This window comes from Papilio xuthus, unplaced genomic scaffold, assembly GCF_000836235.2.
Source record: "Papilio xuthus unplaced genomic scaffold, Pxut_1.1 DF827756.1, whole genome shotgun sequence".
NCBI classification, from domain to species: domain Eukaryota; kingdom Metazoa; phylum Arthropoda; class Insecta; order Lepidoptera; family Papilionidae; genus Papilio; species Papilio xuthus.
Window position 1 is genome coordinate 3,162,691 of NW_013530893.1, and position 22,192 is coordinate 3,184,882.

General features: G+C 33.9%; 2 protein-coding genes across 2 annotated transcripts; one reads left to right on the forward strand and one right to left on the reverse strand.

Annotated features, from left to right (window-relative positions):
- Window positions 1-598: 598 nt before the first annotated feature.
- polybromo (protein) lies at window positions 599-18,500 on the forward strand. Its single transcript, XM_013310156.1, has 33 exons — window positions 599-924; window positions 1,172-1,321; window positions 1,736-1,907; window positions 2,650-2,780; window positions 3,000-3,254; window positions 3,595-3,762; window positions 4,118-4,223; window positions 4,777-5,008; window positions 5,473-5,591; window positions 6,041-6,285; window positions 6,899-7,175; window positions 7,620-7,884; window positions 8,346-8,444; window positions 8,610-8,771; window positions 8,913-9,119; window positions 9,591-9,770; window positions 10,246-10,394; window positions 11,009-11,127; window positions 11,548-11,661; window positions 11,864-12,030; window positions 12,597-12,663; window positions 12,951-13,056; window positions 13,485-13,618; window positions 13,856-13,975; window positions 14,232-14,355; window positions 14,823-15,011; window positions 15,538-15,677; window positions 16,100-16,202; window positions 16,481-16,522; window positions 16,824-17,019; window positions 17,199-17,275; window positions 17,597-17,768; window positions 18,185-18,500. Exons 1-33 carry the CDS (start codon window positions 799-801, stop codon window positions 18,459-18,461), a joined length of 5,190 nt encoding a protein of 1,729 aa, XP_013165610.1. The 5' UTR covers window positions 599-798; the 3' UTR covers window positions 18,462-18,500.
- Window positions 18,501-18,852: 352 nt separating this feature from the next.
- Window positions 18,853-22,076, reverse strand: LOC106116168 (protein BCCIP homolog). The gene is made up of 7 exons (XM_013309914.1): window positions 21,871-22,076; window positions 21,181-21,307; window positions 20,782-20,909; window positions 20,501-20,637; window positions 19,991-20,127; window positions 19,519-19,664; window positions 18,853-18,988 (listed from the first exon to the last, which is right to left on the reverse strand). The coding sequence occupies exons 1-7, from the start codon at window positions 21,988-21,990 to the stop codon at window positions 18,917-18,919; spliced, it is 867 nt and encodes a 288-aa protein (XP_013165368.1). The 5' UTR covers window positions 21,991-22,076; the 3' UTR covers window positions 18,853-18,916.
- Between the last annotated feature and the right edge of the window lie 116 nt (window positions 22,077-22,192).

The window sequence follows — 22,192 nt, forward strand, 5'->3', positions numbered from 1 at the left end:
TCTTATTTCTCTCAGTCAACATCTTAGTTTTGTTTTCCTTCTACCTACTTATACAAGTTTGTCTATTTAATATTATAAACTTACATATCAAATTTATAAAGAGACAGATTGAATTGCGCGGGCCAAATTCAAACTGTACTTCAGCTTTCTCAAGCTGGACACACTATAAGTTAAGTTATATATTACTATAAGCACCCACACTTAGAATATAAGCCTATATCAAGTATATAAGTAATAATATATAGGAGTAATAAAGATGAGGGGCGAGCTTACAACACAAGATTCTAGACTAGACTTTTAAGGACTTTTAGATATTAATTCATGATAAAAATATTTAATTATTGTAATGTCGCACTAGCGCCATCTGGCGGTGTTAACTTCAATTCCAAAACTCGATAATCGTTAACCAGCGCTCATTTAAGTGAAACTTTTCACCATTTTAAGAATTTAATGTTTATTTCAATTAAATTCGTACCAGAAGCCAAAATCCACACATTCGCAAATATTCAAATAATACTATTGTTTGCAAATAACGAAGCCTACCTTTATTCTATATTTCCACCAATCAATAACCACTAACATACTCTTTGAAAAATACCGTAAATGAAAAAATGGCGGTCAAGTAAATGACGCAGTTTTTGGATTCATCATTTGTTTATTGTGATTAAGATGAATTAGAATTAGTTTAAAAATGAATATCCTAATGTAAAATAAGTGCAACGTTTATTTATGAGTGCATTTTTCATTTTATTTCGTTTTAAAAGTGTTACAAAGAAGTGGCGTCTCTGATAGCTAATAATGAGTAAAAGACGCCGGGCTTCGTCGGTGGCGAGCCGTGGGGCCGATGGTGATGATAGTGATGATGCTGTGGAACTGAGTAACCCAGGACCACCACCTTCACGTAAGAAGAAAAAATTGGAGCCGGTATGCTGAAAATCGATAATATTGATATTGACATACATATTTGTTTTGTATTCATACCTTACGCACAAACCTATTTATCCCTTTGGTATAACTTACTTAAAACGATTATGAACTATGAAAGTACATAAGAAATATTTATACACAAGGACCTTTATTTTTAGTTGAATTAACTAACTTTACCTTTGAATATTAAGCAATATTTACACAGTACCCATTACTACAGTTTTTACTGGTTTTATGTTCCCAGAGTGAAATGTGCCAACAGTTGTATGACACAATTCGGTCATACAAAAAAGAGGATGGTTCTCTTCTATGTGACTCATTCATTCGAGCTCCAAAGAGACGACAAGAGCCACAGTACTATGAAGTGGTTTCACAGCCTATTGATTTGCTTAGGGTAAGTATTGTTCTATATTTGAATGGTTTATAAACTGACAAGAACATTGTGATCCTTTACAAACCTGTGATAAAATTCAGAAATTCTGATGGAATGAAAGTAAGTAAGAAAGTATGAAATCAACCTTCCTATACTAGACAGGTTGTAAGGGTTAAGCCCACCTGTAGGGAAGTATATGAATCAACTACAAATGTAATGACTTATTTGACTTAAAGCTTATGTCCCCGTAGTGGGGTAGAGGGTGTCCAAGTGCGCCACCAGTTCGCTTTATCTTGGCCTTTGTGGTTTTGGGCCATGTCAGCCTGATGTCCTTCATGTTGGCTGCCACTGAGCGCCACCAAGTTTGTTTAGGTCGGCTAAATGTAATGGCAATTAAACTTTTTAATGAAATTGCTATTATCAACTTTAATATAGGTGCAACAAAAGCTGAAAACGGACACATATGAGGACATTGAAGAATTATCTGCAGATATTGAGCTATTAGTCAACAATGCAAAGGCATTCTACAAACCCGATTCAATAGAGTATAGAGATGCTATTGATCTATGGAAACTTTACACACAGAGTAGACAAGCTCTTGAAAATGGTATGTAAAATGTTTTAACATACAAATATATGTTTCAAATGTAAAAGTAAACATTATAAACAAATAAATGTTACTGGTGTAGTTGTTCATTAAACTCTTTTATATTCTTATCAGAAACTAGCTGTCATCTGTGGCTCTGTCTGCACAAAATAAAATAAAACCTAATTATTAGCCTATGTGTTCTGGGCAATGTTCTACATCCATTTCAAATTTTATCAGGATCCATTGACCCGTTGTAGAGATAAGGTCTTGCAACCATCCATCTAAACCTTTATATTTATAATATTAGTAAAATGTTTTGTGGTAACTTTTAATATGGTGAAGCGCCTGTCTATATCTTCTATCTATATATATAAAAGAAAGTCGTGTTAGTTACACTATTAATAACTCAAGAACGGCTTTACCAATGTGCCTGAAAATTGGTGAGACGGTAGCTTAGAGCCAGGAGACGGACATAGGATACTGTTAATTATTTTTTTTTTAAATTTATGCCTTGAAGAGTTGTTTTCTATTTAACTTACTAATATTATAAATGCAAATGTTTAGATGGATGTTATATGGATGGATGGGTGGGCTACACTAATTAAGTTTTTTTTATATATCCACACGGACGGAGTCGCGGGCGACAGCTTATTATGGATAAAATATAATATTATTGAAGTCTGTTTATGTCTGTAACTAATATTTGTTGCTTATTATTTGTTATTTTTAGATAAATAAATTCTGTTTAAACATTTAACAGGAGAGGAAATAAAAACACCAAAAGTGTCCCGCAATGGATCATCAAGTAGAAGATCTGATGTGGCTGAAGATTTATCAGAAACCTCTACCAATAATGAAGATGATAACATTTATGAAGAACTGTTTAATGCTGTAAGTTATTCATTGTTCTGATACGGGCATCAAATGTTAGGGCTTTTTGGTAGATCCAAATAATAAATCCAAGATGGCCGTCACTACAAAATTATCAAATATTTCTTGTATCAAATTATAGAGATTTCAACAACAATATCTATATCTAAACATAATTTAAAACTAAAATTGAATAACAAATTTGTTCAACTTAGTTGAAATTATTAATTTTGTGTTTAGGTTATGACGGCAAATGTGGATGGGCGACCTCTTTACCCTCAGTTCCAATTTCTTCCATCCAAACGTCGATATCCAGAATACTATAATGTAATAGACACACCGATAGATCTAAAAACAATTGCTCAGAAGATACAGGCTGGTGAATATTCAAATTTGACGGAACTGGAGAGAGATCTAGTGTTGATGGTCAGAAATGCATGTCTCTTTAATGAACCTGGAAGTCAGATTTATAAAGATGCCAAAACTTTGAAAAAGGTAATTTTTTTTTTATTCTCAACATGCCCTAATATTTTTAACTATATGTAATAATATGAAGTCTTCAGTATGTTAAATTATATATTTATATAATACTAGCTATTGCCCACAATTCTATAAGCGCAGAATAAAAAAAAATATGTTGCCTATGCATTCTTACAGATTATATTCTACTTCTATGCCAAATTTCAGCGAAATCCATTGAGCTGTTTTGGAGATACCTTTTAACATCCATCTATCTAAACTTTCGCATTTATAATATTAGTAAGGACCTCACCCTGCAAGTCTTATACAAAATAAGTCATAGTAATATTGAATATATTATTTCAACAATTTCTAGATAATACAAGTACGTAAACAAGAGATTGACCAGCATGGCCGTGGTGGTCCACCAAAGACGTCGGAACGCATTAGAAGCAAGAGGACTTCTCGAGTGGGTCCTGTGCCCAGTAGCCGCGCCCTCGCAATCATGGATCCATTGGGATCTGAAGCTGATAGTGATGTTAAGGTATGTGAACCTTAGATTTTTAGGGGAACACAAACATTTTGGTGGCCTGGAACATCTTAGGAGTGAAACTTCGTGATGTCCATGGGCGTCGTTGAACACCGCGGTGTTGCTCGTTTGCCCCCTTCTGTTATAAAAAAAAGTATTAGCTAATCAAATTGTATGGCAGCTTATGGTTAGTAGTGAGCGGTAATTGCTTAGGTTGATTATGACGGTGCACTTTGTAACATTCAGTATCATATTTAAAGTATAATATTTAAAACAGCATATTCCTATAAAGCCAAATAATTATAATCTTAACTAAATATTTCTTTTAAACCAGTTATTTGCGAAAAATGTTAATTGTTTATATTTACAGCACTCTGATGAAAGTGGTGGGGATAGTGACGATGACAAAGTAGATAACGAGGACACTCCGCAGTGGAAACTTCTAGAGACTGTCAGAAACCACCTTGGACCTAATGGTAAAGTGTAATAAAGCTTATTTTCTTTATTTCTTGACACTTATTAAAAAAAACAGGAGTCCTGTTTCAACAGAAAGTGTTTAAATATACTTATTGAAACTTATAGTAAATATGTTTTTAGGAATTATAATCAAAATTTATTAAAAAAAAAGAATCACAATTAAAAACTACTTATTTTTTACATAATAAAGTTTTAGCAATTTTATTAACTAACAATCAACCATTAATTTACACATCACTCCGACACTAGGCACTTTTACACTACGCACTTTGACACGACCTATCGCCTTGAAAGCCAACGAGCAAATGAACACACTGAAGTTGGCTGACTGTAAATAGGGTGTCAATGCAACTCCATATTTTAATATATTTTTTTTTGTCTTAATTTATTTTATCCTTATAATATTTATTAGATCGTTACAGAAGATTACAATGTATTTCACTATGCATTTGTTCAATTTGTGATGTGTAGCCTAGACATTGTGACGAAAATATTTCTATCTATTCAATGAACCTTATTGCCGCTTTAAAATTAACTATAATTTATCCACAGGTACACCAATGGCTGAACCATTCTGGAAACTTCCATCCCGTCGAGAATACCCTGATTACTACAAAGAGATTAAGAATCCAATGTCATTGAATCAAATTAAAAATAAAATACGTCGCGGTAGTTATGGTACTGTGTCAGAAGTGGCAGGCGATATGAATATCATGTTTGAAAACGCCAAACAATATAATGTACCCAGCTCTAGACTGTATAAGGATGCTGTTAAATTGCAAAGGTGAGATGATTAACAGTTCCTACCGATCTGTCTTCCACAAAACAGATATAACAATATATTTTAATTGGGAAGTTTGGTCTCAGAAACACGCAGTTAACTATTTTTTTTTTTTCACAAAGAAAGAGTGAGAACTGATTCAGTGTGTAAACTTTAAAAACTAAAGTATAATTTACACTGTAATTTGTTCGAAGTAGTGTAATTATTGTTTTTTTACGGTTCCTTACTACGAAAGTAAAAAAAAAACGTAACCCTTATACATTGTCCGTTCTTCTGTCTGTCTCTGTCAAGACCCTTTTTGTAAGTAATGCGTATTTATAAAGTGTATTTCTAAAGAGTCGTTAAATTGTCATGTAAGCAGTTACTCAGAGTTAATTTATTATATTAAAATCAAGAAGGGATCTCCCTTAGTGATTATCAGAGAGAGGAAGCAAACATTTTAGCAATATTTTCATTTCTATTTCCAGATTAATGCAACAACGTGTTCAAGAACTGTTAGACATCGTGCAGAGTTCCTCGAGCGATGATGAAAGTCTGTCGTCAGTTAAAAACACGCAAACACTAGTCGCAACTCCTAGACCAAGAGGTAATTATTTGCTAACTAGCTGTCGCCAGCGACTGCGCCCGCAACCAATAAAAGCAAACTTATTTAGTACTCTATGTGTTATTCCAGATTATGTACTACATCTATGCCAAATTTCACCAGCATCTGTTCAGCCGTTCTGGAGATACCTTCAAACAAACATCCATCCATTCCTCTAAACATTGGCATTTATATATTAGTTAGATATACGACATAAAAAAATAACTCAAAGACAAAGGTTTACAATTTTGAACAAATTAATGTTCGTAACAATTGTAATTCTTATCACAGTTAGCATGTACAAGCACTTATAAATTATTCTTATGAATATAAAAAAATATTATTTACCTTCTAAGACAAGGGCATATAGTTTTTCTTATTCAAACCCAAGTTTATATTATTAAATTCATATAAAAAAAAAACAAATTTAAATTAATTCTATCTGTTACCAGGTCGTCCACGTATAAATCCATTGCCATCATCAATTCAATCACCAATAATGAGTTTACCAAAACCTAATATGCCGCTGAAGAAAAAGCTACATTATATATCAAAACATTTGGTTGAATTCACTTGTTCAGACGGCAGACAACCAATGTTGTTGTTTATGGAGAAACCAAGCAAGAAGTTATATCCGGAGTACTATAATGTTATTGACAGACCTATAGATATGATTACTATTGAAGCTAATATAAAGGTAACTCTTTAGACATCATTATCAGCTCACTGTACAACCCCACTGAGGGGCTCGGGGCCTACTCTATGTTAGGGGTGACTAGGTTTTAGTCAACCATGTTGGCCCATAGCAGGTTAACTTTACACAAATCTTTGTATTTCTTCGTAGATATATGCAGGTTGTTTATAAAGGTTACAACGCGATGTTTTCCTTCACCGTAAAATGAGGAATGTACATATGTAAATCGAAAAACACATGGCAGGATTTAAACCCAGGACATGCAGATTACAAGTCAAGTACTTAACCCCTGACCCCCGTAGCTTACTTACTCTTCAATGGCACCTATGTAAATTGTCGTAACTCACAATTTGATATTAGCATATTTTTTTTAATTTGGAAATTAACTTGGTGCTTACCAATTTGCAAATATGTAAGATATTTAGATTTTAGTAGTATATAGCTTTTTACGTCTAGATTGAAAATAAGTTTATTCTTAGGAAAGATTTTGAGGAGCATTTATTTTATTTAATTAGGCATATTGCTAATTGTTGTTGAGTTTTTAATTGTAATTTTTTTCTATTGAACCGCATTATATGCAACTACATAAAGTATATTTTGAAATGTTTTTTTCCAGAATGACCGTTACAACAGTGTTGACGAGTTGGTTGCCGATTTTAGTCTGATGTTCTCGAACTGTCGACAATTCAATGAAGAAGGTTCTATGATATATGAAGACGCGATACTCCTAGAGCGAGTTATGAATGAAAAATTGAAAGAACTCAATTCAGTAAGTTGCGAGAAGAAAACACCAGTGAAAACACTCAAACCTGTAAAAACAAGGCAACTGTCACCATTTGAACAGAAACTAAGAACTTTATATGGTGCTATTCGTGATTACAGAGATCCTAAAGGTAATGTTTAAAAAAAAAACAATGATTAATATTAGTTATAGTTAAAAATATAGTGCAACTAAGTACTGAAAAATTATTGTCAAAATGAAACTTTTTTTTTTCTACATATTACAATATTCACAAAAACATTTCCTATGAAAATATAATCGTTTGTTTCCACTGATAAAAATCTATACAAAATCTGTTATTTGTTTATAAAGAGTGGATAAGTTGACAATATGTCTTTGTAAATTTGTAAGCCGCCTTCTATAATATGTGGTAATTGTTTTCAATGACTTGCTTTGATACACTGACCGGTTTTTTAGACCAAAACCTCTATATATAACATATAGTTATCCCTGTCATTGTCTTTAAAAAATCAGAGATAATATGTTTTAAGCGGGGATTTTGGTTCTCAGAAACCCAGTGAATAAATAATCAAACTAATTAAATTTAATATTTCAGCATATCGACAATTAGCCTTAATATTCATGAAATTGCCAAGTAAAATTGAATATCCAGACTATTATGAATTGATAAAAAATCCAATTGACATGGAGAAGATTGCCCACAAATTGAAACATGGGTCATATAACTCGGTTAATGAATTGGCTTCAGATTTCATACTGATGTTTGACAATGCATGTAAATATAATGAACCAGATTCACAGATATATAAAGATGCATTGATACTACAGAGAGTTTGTTTGCAAACAAAACAAATGTTGAGGTAATTATAACCAATTATTTATCACTTTTGTGTGATTCCTATAAGTAGAGTTAAATTTTTCAAACTGGAATTTTTCAAATGGCTCATATCCCTAAAGATTCTCATCATAATCAAAAAATGGCTTGAAAAGAATAAATTTCAACAGAAAAGAATGCCTTTAAAATAAAATACTCCGTCTGAATGGTATTAAAAAAAACTTAAGAAATAGCGCATGTGTCCTTCCAGGCTATGTTCTACATCTATGCTAAATTTCATCAAGAACCATGTAGTATAATAGTTCAGGAGATACCTTCCGACACTAAGCTGTCCAAATATTCGCATTTATAATATTAGTAAGATTTTTACTGAACTTGAATTTTAGTTAAAAATAACAACAGGTTTCAAGTTACTTGATGAAATGTGGCATAATTTATGCCTATTTCTATTGGAAACTCTAGATTGTATGTAATTGCATTTTCCAGGGAAGATGAGGACTCTGTGCCAGACGTTCCCGCCGCTGTACAAGATCTGTTGCTCACATTGTTCACCTCTGTCTACAATCATCAGGATGAAGAGGGCAGGTAATAAAAGCCTTACAAAGTATTGGTTTCTCAGAGATAACATGTTTTAAACGAAACTAGTACTGTTTTATCATTAAAATTAATTGTGCTTTAACAAATTACCCGTATTTTAAAATGTTGCAATTTATAAAAAAAATCATTCATAACAAAATTCATAATTTCCAGATGTTATTCAGACAGTATGGCGGAATTGCCGGAACATGACGAATCTTCCAATGGTGAAAAAGTGCGCGCCATCTCATTGGACTTAGTGAAGCGACGTCTGGACAAGGGACTATATAAACGTCTTGATCACTTCCAACAGGATATGTTTGCTGTATTTGAAAGGTACGAATTAATTGTAATAAATAGTTTTTTTTTAAATGAAGTGGCATAGAGCAAGTGGCCACCTTAATTTGCTGAAAAAGCGAGCACGGGCTGCCAAAAGGTTAAAACACGTGTCTAAATACAGTTCTGTTTATCCCGCAGAGCTCGTCGTCTCTCCCGCACCGATAGCCAGATTTTCGAGGATTCAGTGGAACTGCAGACATATTATACGGAACAACGCGACCTGCTGTGTCGCGGCGTGCTGCAGTCTCCGGCGCTCGCGTTCACACGAGACGCTATAGCCACCAGCGTGGAACTTGTGAAGCAGTGCAAGCTGTTGCAGGAGAATGAAGATGAGGATGAGACCAGGTCAGTTGAGATAAGCGCCATCTATCGGTACACAAGGTGGCGTAATTATATCCCACTAGCTGTCGCCTGCGGCTCTGACCGCGCGGGATGAAAAAAAGCTAAATTAGTAGCCTATGTGTTCTTCTAGGCTATGTTCTATATCTATGCCAAATTTCATCGGGTTCCATGGAGTCGTTCTGGAGATACATTCAAACAAATAAATGTTTGAAGGTCAATTCTTAATTAATAATATATTAGTAAGATTTAAAAGAGACAAATTGCAGCTTTTCTACTCGGCGAATATTACATTATTTTTTAATTTGATTGGAAATTTTGAAACTTGGATTTTTAATATAGCAATGTTAAAAAGGGGTTTCCTAATGTTTTTTTCAAATATTTCTATGTCAGCTTAACTGCTTCAATTCATTTGTCTTCCCTGAAGTAGAACACTTCACACGGTAAGTTTTATTTAACTTGAGTACTTTTCTTCAGGTCCAGTACAGATGACTCGATGCCCGCGGGCGCAGCGCCATTGAAAACTCAGTACAACAAGGGAGACTTCGTATACATACAACCAGATAAAGGCAATAAAGAACCTTCCATAATGCAAGTTGAGAGAGTCTGGACAAATAATGAGGGTGTACCCATGATGTACTGCAACGTTTACTTTAGGTACTTTGAATTTAGTTAATCATCATCAGCTCACTATACGTCTCCACTGAGGAGCTCATAGCTACCCTAAGTAAGGTTACTAGGCCATAATCAACGCTATCCCAGTGTGGGTTAACTTCGAACATATTACTATACTTATATTTGAAATCCTTCACAGATATGTTCAAGTTACATCATGATGTTCTACACAAATGTACATTATATATTAATCTAATAACAGATTAGCATCTGTGGAATTCGAAACCAGGACCTGCATTTACATGTCAAGTGGTTACCCACTGAGCCATCACGATCTTCCGATTTAGTTAATAATCTACATATATAAATAAAATTGAAAATTCGTAACTGTTTGATTGCTGTCATAATTGTATTATAAATTGTCATCTATTTCATTGTCATTGAAAAACAGAGACAAAAATATGTATAAATATATGTATTAGTGCAGTATTGTAGTAATATTGAAATATTTGTCCAGGCCTCAAGAGACATTCCACGTGCGCACGCGCAAGTTCCTCCAGCAAGAGGTTTTCAAGACGGAAACTCACCGCGCAGTGCCTCTCGACCAGGTCATAGGACGCTGTTACGTTATGAATGTTAAGGAGTACTTCAAGTTTAGACCTGAAGGTGACTTAATTATATCTTGATTTAGTCATATAAGTTTGCTATGTCTATCTTTTGTCTGGTCCGGCAGATACAATCGAACCTGGATAAGTGAGAGTCTGAGGACCGCGGTATTTAACTCGCTTATGAAGATTTCTCTTTCGTCGTCCGTCAGACCGGACAATGACTCTCTCTTACCCAGATTCGACTACATTGAACTGTAACTTGTCTTGTATGGAATTTTCTATACCTATGTATGTTTTACACATTTTCTGAGAGACCTAACCGCGATGAAAGCACTTCTCATAAATGGTCATATGAGAGGTTTTAAATCCATTGTGACGTGTCATTCCTATCTTGTTTTCTCTTTGAATCTTATTAGGGAACAATCATATGAGATTGTTGTTTTTTTTTAAATTGACAACTACATATGTATAATCTATAAGATGTTTACTTTTATAATTTAAAGGAACAATTCTATTCAGCTTCTTTTAATTTATAAGATCCTGGCAGTCGCCCGTGGCTTCGTCCGCCTGAATTAAAAAGAAGACATAATAAGTAGCCTATGTGTTCTTCCAGACTATGTTCTATATGTATATACTAAATTTCATTAAAATATTGTAATTTATCTTATGCAGGTTACGCGGACAAGGACGTATACGTTTGTGAAAGTCGCTACAGCACCAGGTACCGCTTGTTCAAGAAGATCAAAGTATGGGAGGGAGCCGAAAGAGAGGTCACTCTCATACAAAGAGATGTAAGATATTCTTTTTTTAATATGATTATCTTTAGCAGACAAGTAATCCAGTCATTTGTAATCTGTGTCACTTTTTTTGTAGAAGATGATGGTGATGATAATATTATATATTAAATCAGTGACATCGTATAATAATTTATAGTAACTAGCTGTCGCCCGAGACTTCGTCCGTGCGGAATTATTAAAAACTTAATAAATCGCCTATGTGTTCTTCCAGAATATTTTCTATATCTATTCCAAATTTCAGCGAGATGCGTTAAGCCGTTTTGGAGATACCTTCAAACAAATATCCATCCATGCATCCATTCCTATAAACATTCGCATTTATAATATTAGGAAGATAAGATAGAAGTCGGACCACACTAATAATAATAATATTGAATGCAAAATAATATTTTATTGTTTGTATGACGTTTGCAGGTCCCCTTAGAACCGAACAGGACAGTATCGGTGTTCAGAGAGCGAGTGGAGAAGCATAAAGACGAATTAGCAGAGTTAGAAGTGTTGGAGAACATACAGGAGAAAGATAGACCGGTCAGTAACCTATCACAGATGTTGTTTTGTGTCAGAGGATAAGTTTCAGTCCTCCCACATTTTTCTAGTAAAAAAGAGGAGGGGAGATGAACTTGGCGGGGTGTGGACGTATAGGAAAGGGAAATATCCATTCGAATTCAGTTACACAATTGCTCGTTTGCCATCTTATGTATATATTAAAAAAATATATTTGTGGTTCCAGGACGTAGTAATGTACAATCCATTGGGCACAGACGATGAGAACACTTACTACGAGCAGTACAACACAGTGTGTTCCGGTGTCGTCAAGACTGGAGACTACGTGTATGTGGTGACTGATGGTGGGAAGCAGATGATAGCTCAAGTTGACACCATATGGGAGACTGGCGAGTCAGTATTCAACTGTATTAGTAATCGGAGAATTATACTGCCATGATATTTGTATTGATGAACTAGCTGTCGCCCGCGACTCTCTCCGAGTGTTATTAAAAAGACAATTAGTACACTATGTGTTCTTACAGACTATGTTCTACATCTATGCGAAATTTTATCGAGATCCGTTAAGCCGTTCGGGAGATATCTAAGCTTTAGTATTAGTAAGATATTTTGGTCTATGTTTTGTCATAGAGTAACTGACTGTCAAAGAGTAATACTTATTAATACAAGTGTCATGTCAGAACTTTAGTTATGATTGTGAATGTATGGATATTTGTTACCATGGAACTAGTGGCTGAACATATATCTCAATAAAATCATGTAAAAAAATCAAATATGGCTCCGATAAAACACTTTCATGTAGAAATCGTTTTTTGTGTCACACTCACAGTTAAATATAACAGAACTTTCGATTTCAAAAATGATAAGGGGACATTAGGAAAATAACATAAACTTTTTATGTTTTAATATAAATTTTTGTCGGTTTTTTTATTTTTGTTCACAATTATTTTCTATTTCAGTAATAAATGCTACTTCCGTGGACCCTTCCTTATATTTCCTGCAGAAGTCGCGAACGTTATAAACAAGGTAAACTGTTTTTTTTGTGTTTTATTGATACAGAAATATTTTCCATTTATTTTCTTAAAGAGCTGTCGCCCGAGACTCCGTGCGAGTGGAATTAAAAAATACATAATAAGTAGCCTACGTGTTCTTCCAGACTATGTTCTACATGTGTGCCAAATGTCATCAAAATCCGTTCAGCCGTTCCGGAGATAACTTCAAACAAACATCCATCCATCCATCTAAACATTCTTGACTTACTTTTATATTACTATTATATAACTTATATTTAAACAATGATTATTTATTTTCAGCCATTCTACAAGCAAGAGGTATTGTTAACGACTATGCACGACACTAGCCCATTGGTGGGCATTGTAGGCAAATGTGCCGTACTGGACTACGATGATTATCTGAAATGTAAGATATTTTTATTTATTTTGGTATTACACTGTTTTGAATAATTAAGTTGTATATTAGAATAAATTAAAATTAAAAAAAAACATGTTATTACCCAATGTTATGGGAAATATTTCTTTCATGTACTATATATATATTTTTTTGTTATACAAAAACTTTACATAACAAATTAAGTTACGGTTAGACAGCAGTACTAAAACCCACGGGGTTTAGGTGTACTTACTGGTCGCTTATTAATTTATAAGATCAGCAAATTAACAAATACAGATGTTATTAACCACAATTAATTATTAAGACCACAGACCAAAATAGGGTCGATTTGATTCATAATCCTCCGAGAGTCAGAGTTACAGTCCCTAAGCCAGACGAGACAGTGTTAAATATGTTAACTATTGATTGTCTTATTAATATATTATTTATGTTTTCAGGTCGTCCTACTGAGATAGCGGAGAGTGACGTGTTTGTCTGTGAGTCTGTGTACGATGAATCTAATCGCGTGGCGCGCAAACTAAAGACTGGACTCAGAAAGTTTGAGCACACCAAAGATGTTACCGTCGATGAGGTAAGAATAATTAAGAAGTAAAAGAAGACAAACACGTCTTCTTGTATTAGTTTGTAGTTTGGAGCTTAGCATAAATAATGTCCTTATAATGTTATTACTAGAAAAATAACTTTATAACTATAGATTTAATATGACAAATTTACACTAAGGGACTGATTAAGTATCACTAAATAGCTGTGATTGAGGTCGTAAATGTCATAGTAAAAAAGATTGTTAAAATATTTGTGTTGTTTCTAGATCTTCTTCTTCCCGAAGCCGCTGGGTCCGCCAGCGCTGGCTTCCGCGCAGGAGGTACAGACCTCGTCCACGGCGTTCACACAGAAGCCCTTCAATCCCAACATCAACATTGACTCAATGGTATGTAAGCACGACATTTTATTTGGCACCTAAATGACATATATGTTCTTCCAGGCTGTGTTCCATATATAAGCCAAATTTCATCGAGATCCATTGAGCTGTTCCAGAGATACCTTCCAACATACATCCATCTAAACTTTCGCATTTATAATATTACTGAGACAATTTTTCCATACATTTACAGTACAGGTTTATTACCATTGTTATTGTCATTGTTTAGAATTATAAATAGACTGATAAGATAATTTGTTATCAGGATGGCAAGCCGCAGTTCACGAACCTCATCAACACAACCATCGGCAGTCAGGATGTGGAGATGATACTGGAGAACTCTCTCGACGACTCCTCCATGGCCTCGCCTGCCACACCGCTCTCTATTGGTAAACATACTAGTTAATTCCACTATTTCTCATTAAGTTATAAAAAATACGTACATTTTCGGGGAAGGTCTTATTTTTATCTACTTTCCCTTACCACTATTTCCTTGTAAGGAAAGGGTGGGAACAAGTGGGTTTTTCGGAGGATGCATAGAACGGGAAATTTCCTCTTTTTATGAATCCTGTCCTCCATCTTTGGATTTATTTTAGAACCATCGAGTGTTTAAATTGATACAAACGCATCTGTTTTTGATTAATCTGTGATTATATTCTTATTAAGATTGTCGAGAAAATGTTTATAATTTCATTGAATTGGATCTTACTTGTAATAAATTAAGATGTAATGTAAAGAAAAAATATATTTCTGATTCCTGCACATCCTATATTGGGCATGCGATGGAAAATTATTGTTCAAAGTTATGTATTCAATTTATTTTCCAGTACTTAGACATATTGTATGACATTTCCAGGTGGTAACAGCAACCCGTACAATCCGTCAATGACACCGTCGACCAGCAACGAGCGCTCAAACCCTGCGAGCACGCCCGCAACCAGCAAGAAGAAGAAGGAACAGAAGCAGAAGATTGTCACCGGCTATATATTGTACTCGAGTGAGGTCCGCAAAGCTATCGTTGCTAATAACCCGGAGTCTACCTTTGGTAAGATATTCTTTATTAGCTGTCACCCGCAACTGCGTCCGCGCAGAATCAAAAAAAAACTTAAATAGTATGTGTTCTTCCACACTATGACTTGAGACAAATTTCAGCGAGATTCATGCAACTGTTGTGGAGTTTCCTTCTAACAAACATCCATCCATCCATCCAAACATTTGTATTTATAATTAAAATGCCTTTTAATTCTTTAAACTTTACATTTTTATTGGAGTTTTAAATTAGTTTATGACTTTTTATCCAACATGAAGTTTTTTCGCGCGTGTCTAAGTTTGTTAAAATCTTTATTTTAATATACTGTCAATAGATGGCACGAGATTAGTCAGACTCAGTCAGTGGGGGTTTTTAATTAAAGTTATTTTGCTGTGTATTATCTGACTGACATACATACATTGTTTTTGGGTATGTTTGATATATGTCCATCCCATTATCACATGTAATTTTTAAAAGTGAGGTGTAAACTCGAGCCTTAGTGACGTCATATATCTATGGATGACGTATTTGTGTTTATCAGGTGAGATATCCCGCATCGTTGGCAACGAGTGGCGCTCCCTGCCGGCCACCACCAAGCAGAGCTGGGAGGAGCGCGCCGCGCGATGCAATGAGGAGACCTCTGCACGACTTGCTGAGGAGATGAGGGAACTTGCACAACACGTATGCATCACTTATATAGATTTATGTAAACATAGAAATATTACATACATGGTGTTTGTGCAATTCCTGAGTAAAGAAAGGAACGTCATATTTCAAATATGGTCATATTACACTGTTTTTTCAGTTGTTTTGTGAAAAGAAGATTGTGTGATTGGAGTTCTATGTAATCTATTCATCTATACATAATAAAATAGGAGTGTGTGTATGTAATATTAAAAATAATCGCGTAGCTTATAATGAAAAACCAAATTTTAAAATTTTTGTATGTCTGCCGCAAAGGCTCATTTTTCCGGGTCATCTCAATGACATAAAGCAATGGTTTTCAAACTCATGGAAGAGATAAATGAAGTATTAACCAACAAACTTCTAGTATTATTAACTTGTAGTGCTTTGGAAAAATAATTTAAATTGTTGCTTTTCAGACTCCTATGGAAATGACGTATGAATGTGCATGGGACACATGCGACTTTCAGTTTGAGGATCTCTCTGATTGTATGGAACATTGTATTGGAGATGGAGGAAACAGTATGTATTATATGAGTATTGTTATTGTGCATTTTCGCTATGTCCTAGCATTTTTTATTGTCACTAATGTGTAATTTTAATACTTGATTTTCATCTATTAGATATTTGCATCGTTATTTTGATAACATGTTTTCTCTAACTTAGATTAAATAATTATTGTTTTAATTTGAATATAGCGCCATCTAGTTGAAATAATATGTTAGTGCTTTGCTTGTTTTTGTTTTTAATGTGTTATTGTATTGTTGAATGTTGATGTGGATTTTGTTTAATGCTGCCAGTGATTGGGACATTTATTGAGACAAAGAAGAGCAAACTTGAGCGTAAGTATCATTTTTACTTTATTTGCTACATAAGATTATCTGATTCTATTAATTTATATGTGTTTAATAACAAACAAGCGTTGTGAAAGATGGGCATTTAATGTTTGGCAACTCTCTATTTGTTCACTTTTCTAATAAAAACAAAATAGAAAAGTACAATTAAAGTTTAAAATATCTCTCATTTAAACATCTTTGTTGTTTAAATGAGAATGAAAGAGATGGGAATATGTTTATCTGCGAATATTTTATAATTTATGGACTTGTCCGCGTTAACCTGTCTCTACGTCCACATGTTCGTCAGCGGGTCACGTGCAGCTTCACTACCGCGGGCTGGGCAGCGGCGCGAGTGGCGAGTACGCATGCGCGTGGCGAAGTTGCGCGCGCGTGCGCAAGGGACAAGCGCCCTTCCCCAACCTGCCGAGACTGCTGCGTCATGTGCGAGATCTCCACGTCAACAAGGGTAACGGCAGGATCATGGCGGTGCACGAACGTTCCAGGTAGCTTATTCAAGATAGAGTTTACCAACTTTTTCAAAATTTACTGCTTTTGATGTTGGGCAAATGTCACTGTAAAATTGTAATAATCGTTAACATATAATAATATTCTCTCAGTCAAATCATAATGGTGTTGTTTATATTGTTTTATGAAATATTTAATTATTGTATTTGTTGTGCAGGAACTTTGTGCCGTCGAGTAAAAAGCCAGTAAAGACTTTTATGACCAACTTCCGTAGCGGAATAATGTCGCCTGGAGGTACAGTTCATATTTTTGCTTATAAAAATTTACAAAATCACTTTTCTACAATGAAATGAAAAATGTCTTCAATGAAAAACCATATCTTAATCTTACTTATATTATAAATGCCAATGTTTGGATGAATAGATGTTTGTTTGAAGGTTCTCCAGAACGGCTGCATGGATATTCCTGAAATGTAGCAGTATGGAATATAGTCTGGAAGAACACATAGGCTACAAATTTATTTTTTCCATTCAACGCGGAAGGAGTTGCGGACGACAGCTAGTACTCTTATAATCCACTAAAAATCTTTGTATTAATAGGAATCTAACATTACAGCGTCGTTATCCGGCATGTCGCCAATGGCACGCAACAGTCCGTCGCCGGGCGCTGGCGGTGGTATCACGTCTAGCGCTGAGGGTGCTGCGAGCGCGCGCTCAGGCCCCGAACCAATATTCGTAGCTGCACCTCCCAGAGCACAACGACTTACCCACTCTGAAGCTTACATAAGGCGAGTATATACTTTTGTGCAGTTATTTTGATGTTAAGTGTACTATAGATCCTAAGATATTTGCATCGAAATGTTAACAGTGGTAGTTGTCAAAGAAAACATCATATTTTTTTATATTGAATAAACCAGTGCCTGACCACAAACCCACTTTATAGTGTGTGATTTAAGGATAGTACGCACTAGCTTAGTAAATACCTATTCAATTCTAACTTAGTGTTCTGTTCGGTCATGACAAGTAATTTAATAGTATATCGAAACTCAGAAAGTGTAAAGTCTTTTACGGGTGTGTGTGTAAATGCAATAACTTAGTCAGATGTCTTCAATGGATTAATCCACAATTGAATTTATCTTGTTCATAAAATTCTTAAATCTAATACCTTAAACATACAAATGTTGAACCTAGTCTCAATCACCAGGTATATTGAAGGTCTACATTCAGAGCAAAAGTATATAACACCTTGGGAGAAATCATTAACACCGATGCCATCCAATCCCGACCCTGCTCAGTTCAACGTGCATAAACTGTCACAATGGATGTCAGAAGACGCTGTCAATGGATATCTAGCATATGACAAGACTCTAACAGATAATGACATACAGAAAATGGATCAAAATACGAAGATAGTAAAAGCTATATGTGTACTAAGAGATTATATGATGAGGGATGCACTCGCTATATACAAGAATATGTAAATCAATGTTTTAAAGACATATTAAAAATTATGATCTGAATATTATGTTTTACTTGATAACTTCTTCCATTTTAATTAAATATTTAACGATAAATATTTTATGCAAATAAATAAATTAAATTAATAATTACCTTTTTTTAATGTTTATTTATATTTTAGACAATAAGCTTTTAAGTTTGATAATCAATATTATCAAGATACAATAATTATTATGTATATTTCATGTTTTGTAAAAGGATGGCATGGCTTGGCATTTGGTCTCTTGTATAGAAGACTATGGCTGCGAAAAGGTTTATAAAAATCATTTTAAAATGTCATTGAACAGTGAAAACTCAAGGACAAATGCTCTCAGTATTACAAAGGCAAAGAAAAACAAGGTTTGTGTGCTTACATTTAATAATAAAGTATAAATACAATAGTATATTTTAATTATATGGCATATAGTTAAGGCAATAATTAAACATTTTCCACCTCTTCTTTAAGGAGTCGCACCAAGTTGTTAAATTTGCTGCCGTCGAATATAAGAACCTGCAATAGTTAATTTATTATTGAACAAAGAACTTTGTTACTTTATTTGTGTAGTCAATATATTCATAAATAAAACTCTGATGGTTCAACTATAGATAATTAAGGTATTACTTTTGTACAAAGACATTCAACATATATATTAAAAGAACGAATAAGATACTAAATCAAAATCCACAACTTGTTACCACTGGGTAACAAATCTAAGGTTGACGTGTTCAAATGCATGGCATTTGGTTTTTACTAGCTATCGCACGCGACTCTGTCAGCACGAAGTAAAAATGAAACTTAATTAGTACCCTATGTATTCTACCAGACTATGTCCTTCATCTGTGCCAAATTTAATCGAGATCCATACAGCCATTCTGGAAATACCTTACAAACCTCCAGCCATCCATCTAAACTTTGGCATTTATAATATTAGTAAGAAGTTAAAGTGTTAGTAATATCTTTTAATTTTTATAGAAGACTATTTTCTACACAAGTTTGGAACCTCATATAAACTTTTTTTTGTTATATAACAAAGATCATACCTTCCTGCAGGGCGTCAATGCACCTCCTTCATAATCCCATTGCGACAGATCAGCCTGTTCAGTCACATCCACTTCAAAACTTGCTAAAGCTTCTTCTAATAAGGGTTTTTCCTCTTGATTGGCAAACAACACTTCTGAACTATCCTCTAGAAATAAGAGAAAATAACATCACATAATAATTATATGAAGGTATGTTTTATCAAGTCATATTTTTTAAATGAAACATTAAAAAAACTTTATCTTAGTTTCAATGAGAATTAGTAGAAGGGAGGATGTTATGGGCATTAGGCCTGATATAAGCAATTTTTATTTTTTATTATGTTTTGTATTATGACAACATATATACAGTCATAATATGTAGGTTTATATTAAAACTAGCTGTCAAACATGTCAGCTATCTTCAAGATATCTTCAAAAAAACATCCATCCATTCAAACATTCGCCTTTATAATATAAATAACATAATACAGACCTCCAGTATTATATGTTTTACATATCCATATTAGGTATTGGAATGTATATGGCATGTCTCTCTTCACTGCCTTCTCTAGTTCTGACTGCAGAGACGCAAACAGTGGTACGCTTATGGCAGCTGGAATGTTTAGGATCCTAAAACAAAGGTAAAAGCATTAGATTATATGAAAAAATATGTTTATATAAAAAATGTTTATTGCAGTAATTTTTTGGGGATAACAGCTTTTTTTTGTTATTTCTGACTAAAATCTCTCTATCCCAAATATACAGATCAGTTTAGCCATTTTAGACGCTTAGACAAATTACATTCGCTCTGAAGAGACTACATAATGATTCTGAATATATGTATGGAACTGACCAGTTACAATTACTTGACATATTGAGACTTATGATCAGTTCTATACATTTTTTAAGCTTGTTATGGAATCACTTCGGAGCAAATTAACTTTGTCTAGTACCCCTAGAGTTAGTAACAACTATCAATACTATCAATCCAAGTAAGATTTACCTTTCATTAATTACCAGGCCAACATGACGATCATCATCTGACAGAATTTTATTAACCAAAGCTTTTGTCTTGTCATTTGCATTTTCTTCAGCAAGTGTCATCAACAAAGTTCTTATTTGTTGTACACAGCTTTCATCCTAAAATGATACAAGAGTTTACTTTGTGAGTTCCCACTGTTGAATTACTTGTATAAAACATTGTCTCAACTCATTCTTTGAAAAAGAGATGACAATTTGTTTTAATTAAGTGTCAAAATTCAGACATATTACAACAAAACTTACTTTTCTTTTAGTGATATTTATAACAGTGGTGACTCCAAAGACTCCATCACTCCCATCATCGTCTTCATCATCATCATCCTGCCCATCATCCAGGCATTGCTTCACAACACTGCCTACATAGTTTTGTGCTGCAAACCATGAAATATGATTTACTAGTTAGCAAGACAAAATGGAGAACTGATCACCAATCTTCGTTAGTCGGAGAGGCACCTCAAGAAGACAAAGGCATTTAATTAAATAATTGGATAGAAATTTGAAAAATTATAAAAGTGCTACAAAGCAAATCTCTGGAAGTAAATTTTGCAACTCTAGCTTTTTTCTATAACAACAGAATAATATAAAATTATTCTTTAATAGTAATTTTAATTACTATTTAATAGTAATTTTTTACAAGCTTACAAATGATAATCTGTGCTAATTCTCCCAGGTCTACATTGGATTTCAGGAACAGTTGACGTAGAAGTTGCTTAATGCCGTGGAAGTCACAGTCTTCAGGGTTGCGACCCTCAAAGTCTGCTTGCAGTTCCTATAAGCAGTACACAGAGCTTTAGTTAGTATTTTGATGTTTTTATGACCTTCTAGACAAAGTGCATAGAATATTCAAAACTATGTTATTTAAACAATAATTTTCAATGTCACATGTTTTATACTATATAATACTACTACTACTAATATAATGTGACTTTATATATGTCCTCTGGTTCCTTTTAAAATAGTTAAACTCTGGGAATATAATTTCCCATGTTTTATTGACAGTGTAAAGTACCATTAAACAACTAAACTACTCCCTTAGTGTATTGCAACATTTTGTAACATAGTACTTGAAATATGGTGAAATAATTAGGCAATAAAACATGTTATGCAGAGGCTTTAACGATTACAATGAATAAACGCGGAACAATAACATTAATCTTTGTTGATAGTTAACATTTGTTATGATTCAGAAATACGATAGAGAATTCAGACGTGTCAGTCTATGTATGTCTATAGAAATAATATAAAACCCAATAGATTAGCTTAGAATCGTTTTTAACACAATTTAAGTTGTAATTCGATGTGTTTTTATTGCGCCATGTGTTTTTAGGTTACCTTGTCTCCGATGTAATTGCCGTCAGAATCTAAATCAGAGTCTCTGTCGCTACCAGATTCGTTTTCATTTTCACTTTCACTATCGTCTATCTTGATATCTTTGTTCTTTTTGTTAGACATATTAGTAAGTTCACAAATTTTAGATGTTTTATAAAAAAAACAATGCAGAAGTACGCCGCTGCCGCTAGCCAATTTGAGAATGACAATTTGTCGTTTGACAATGACACTGATTGGCCATATATAGAGCAGGGACAGCAAAGAGTACAGGAACAGAAGTAAATAAAATAGCAGAGTTTTAAAAAAAGGTTATGGAATTGAATTA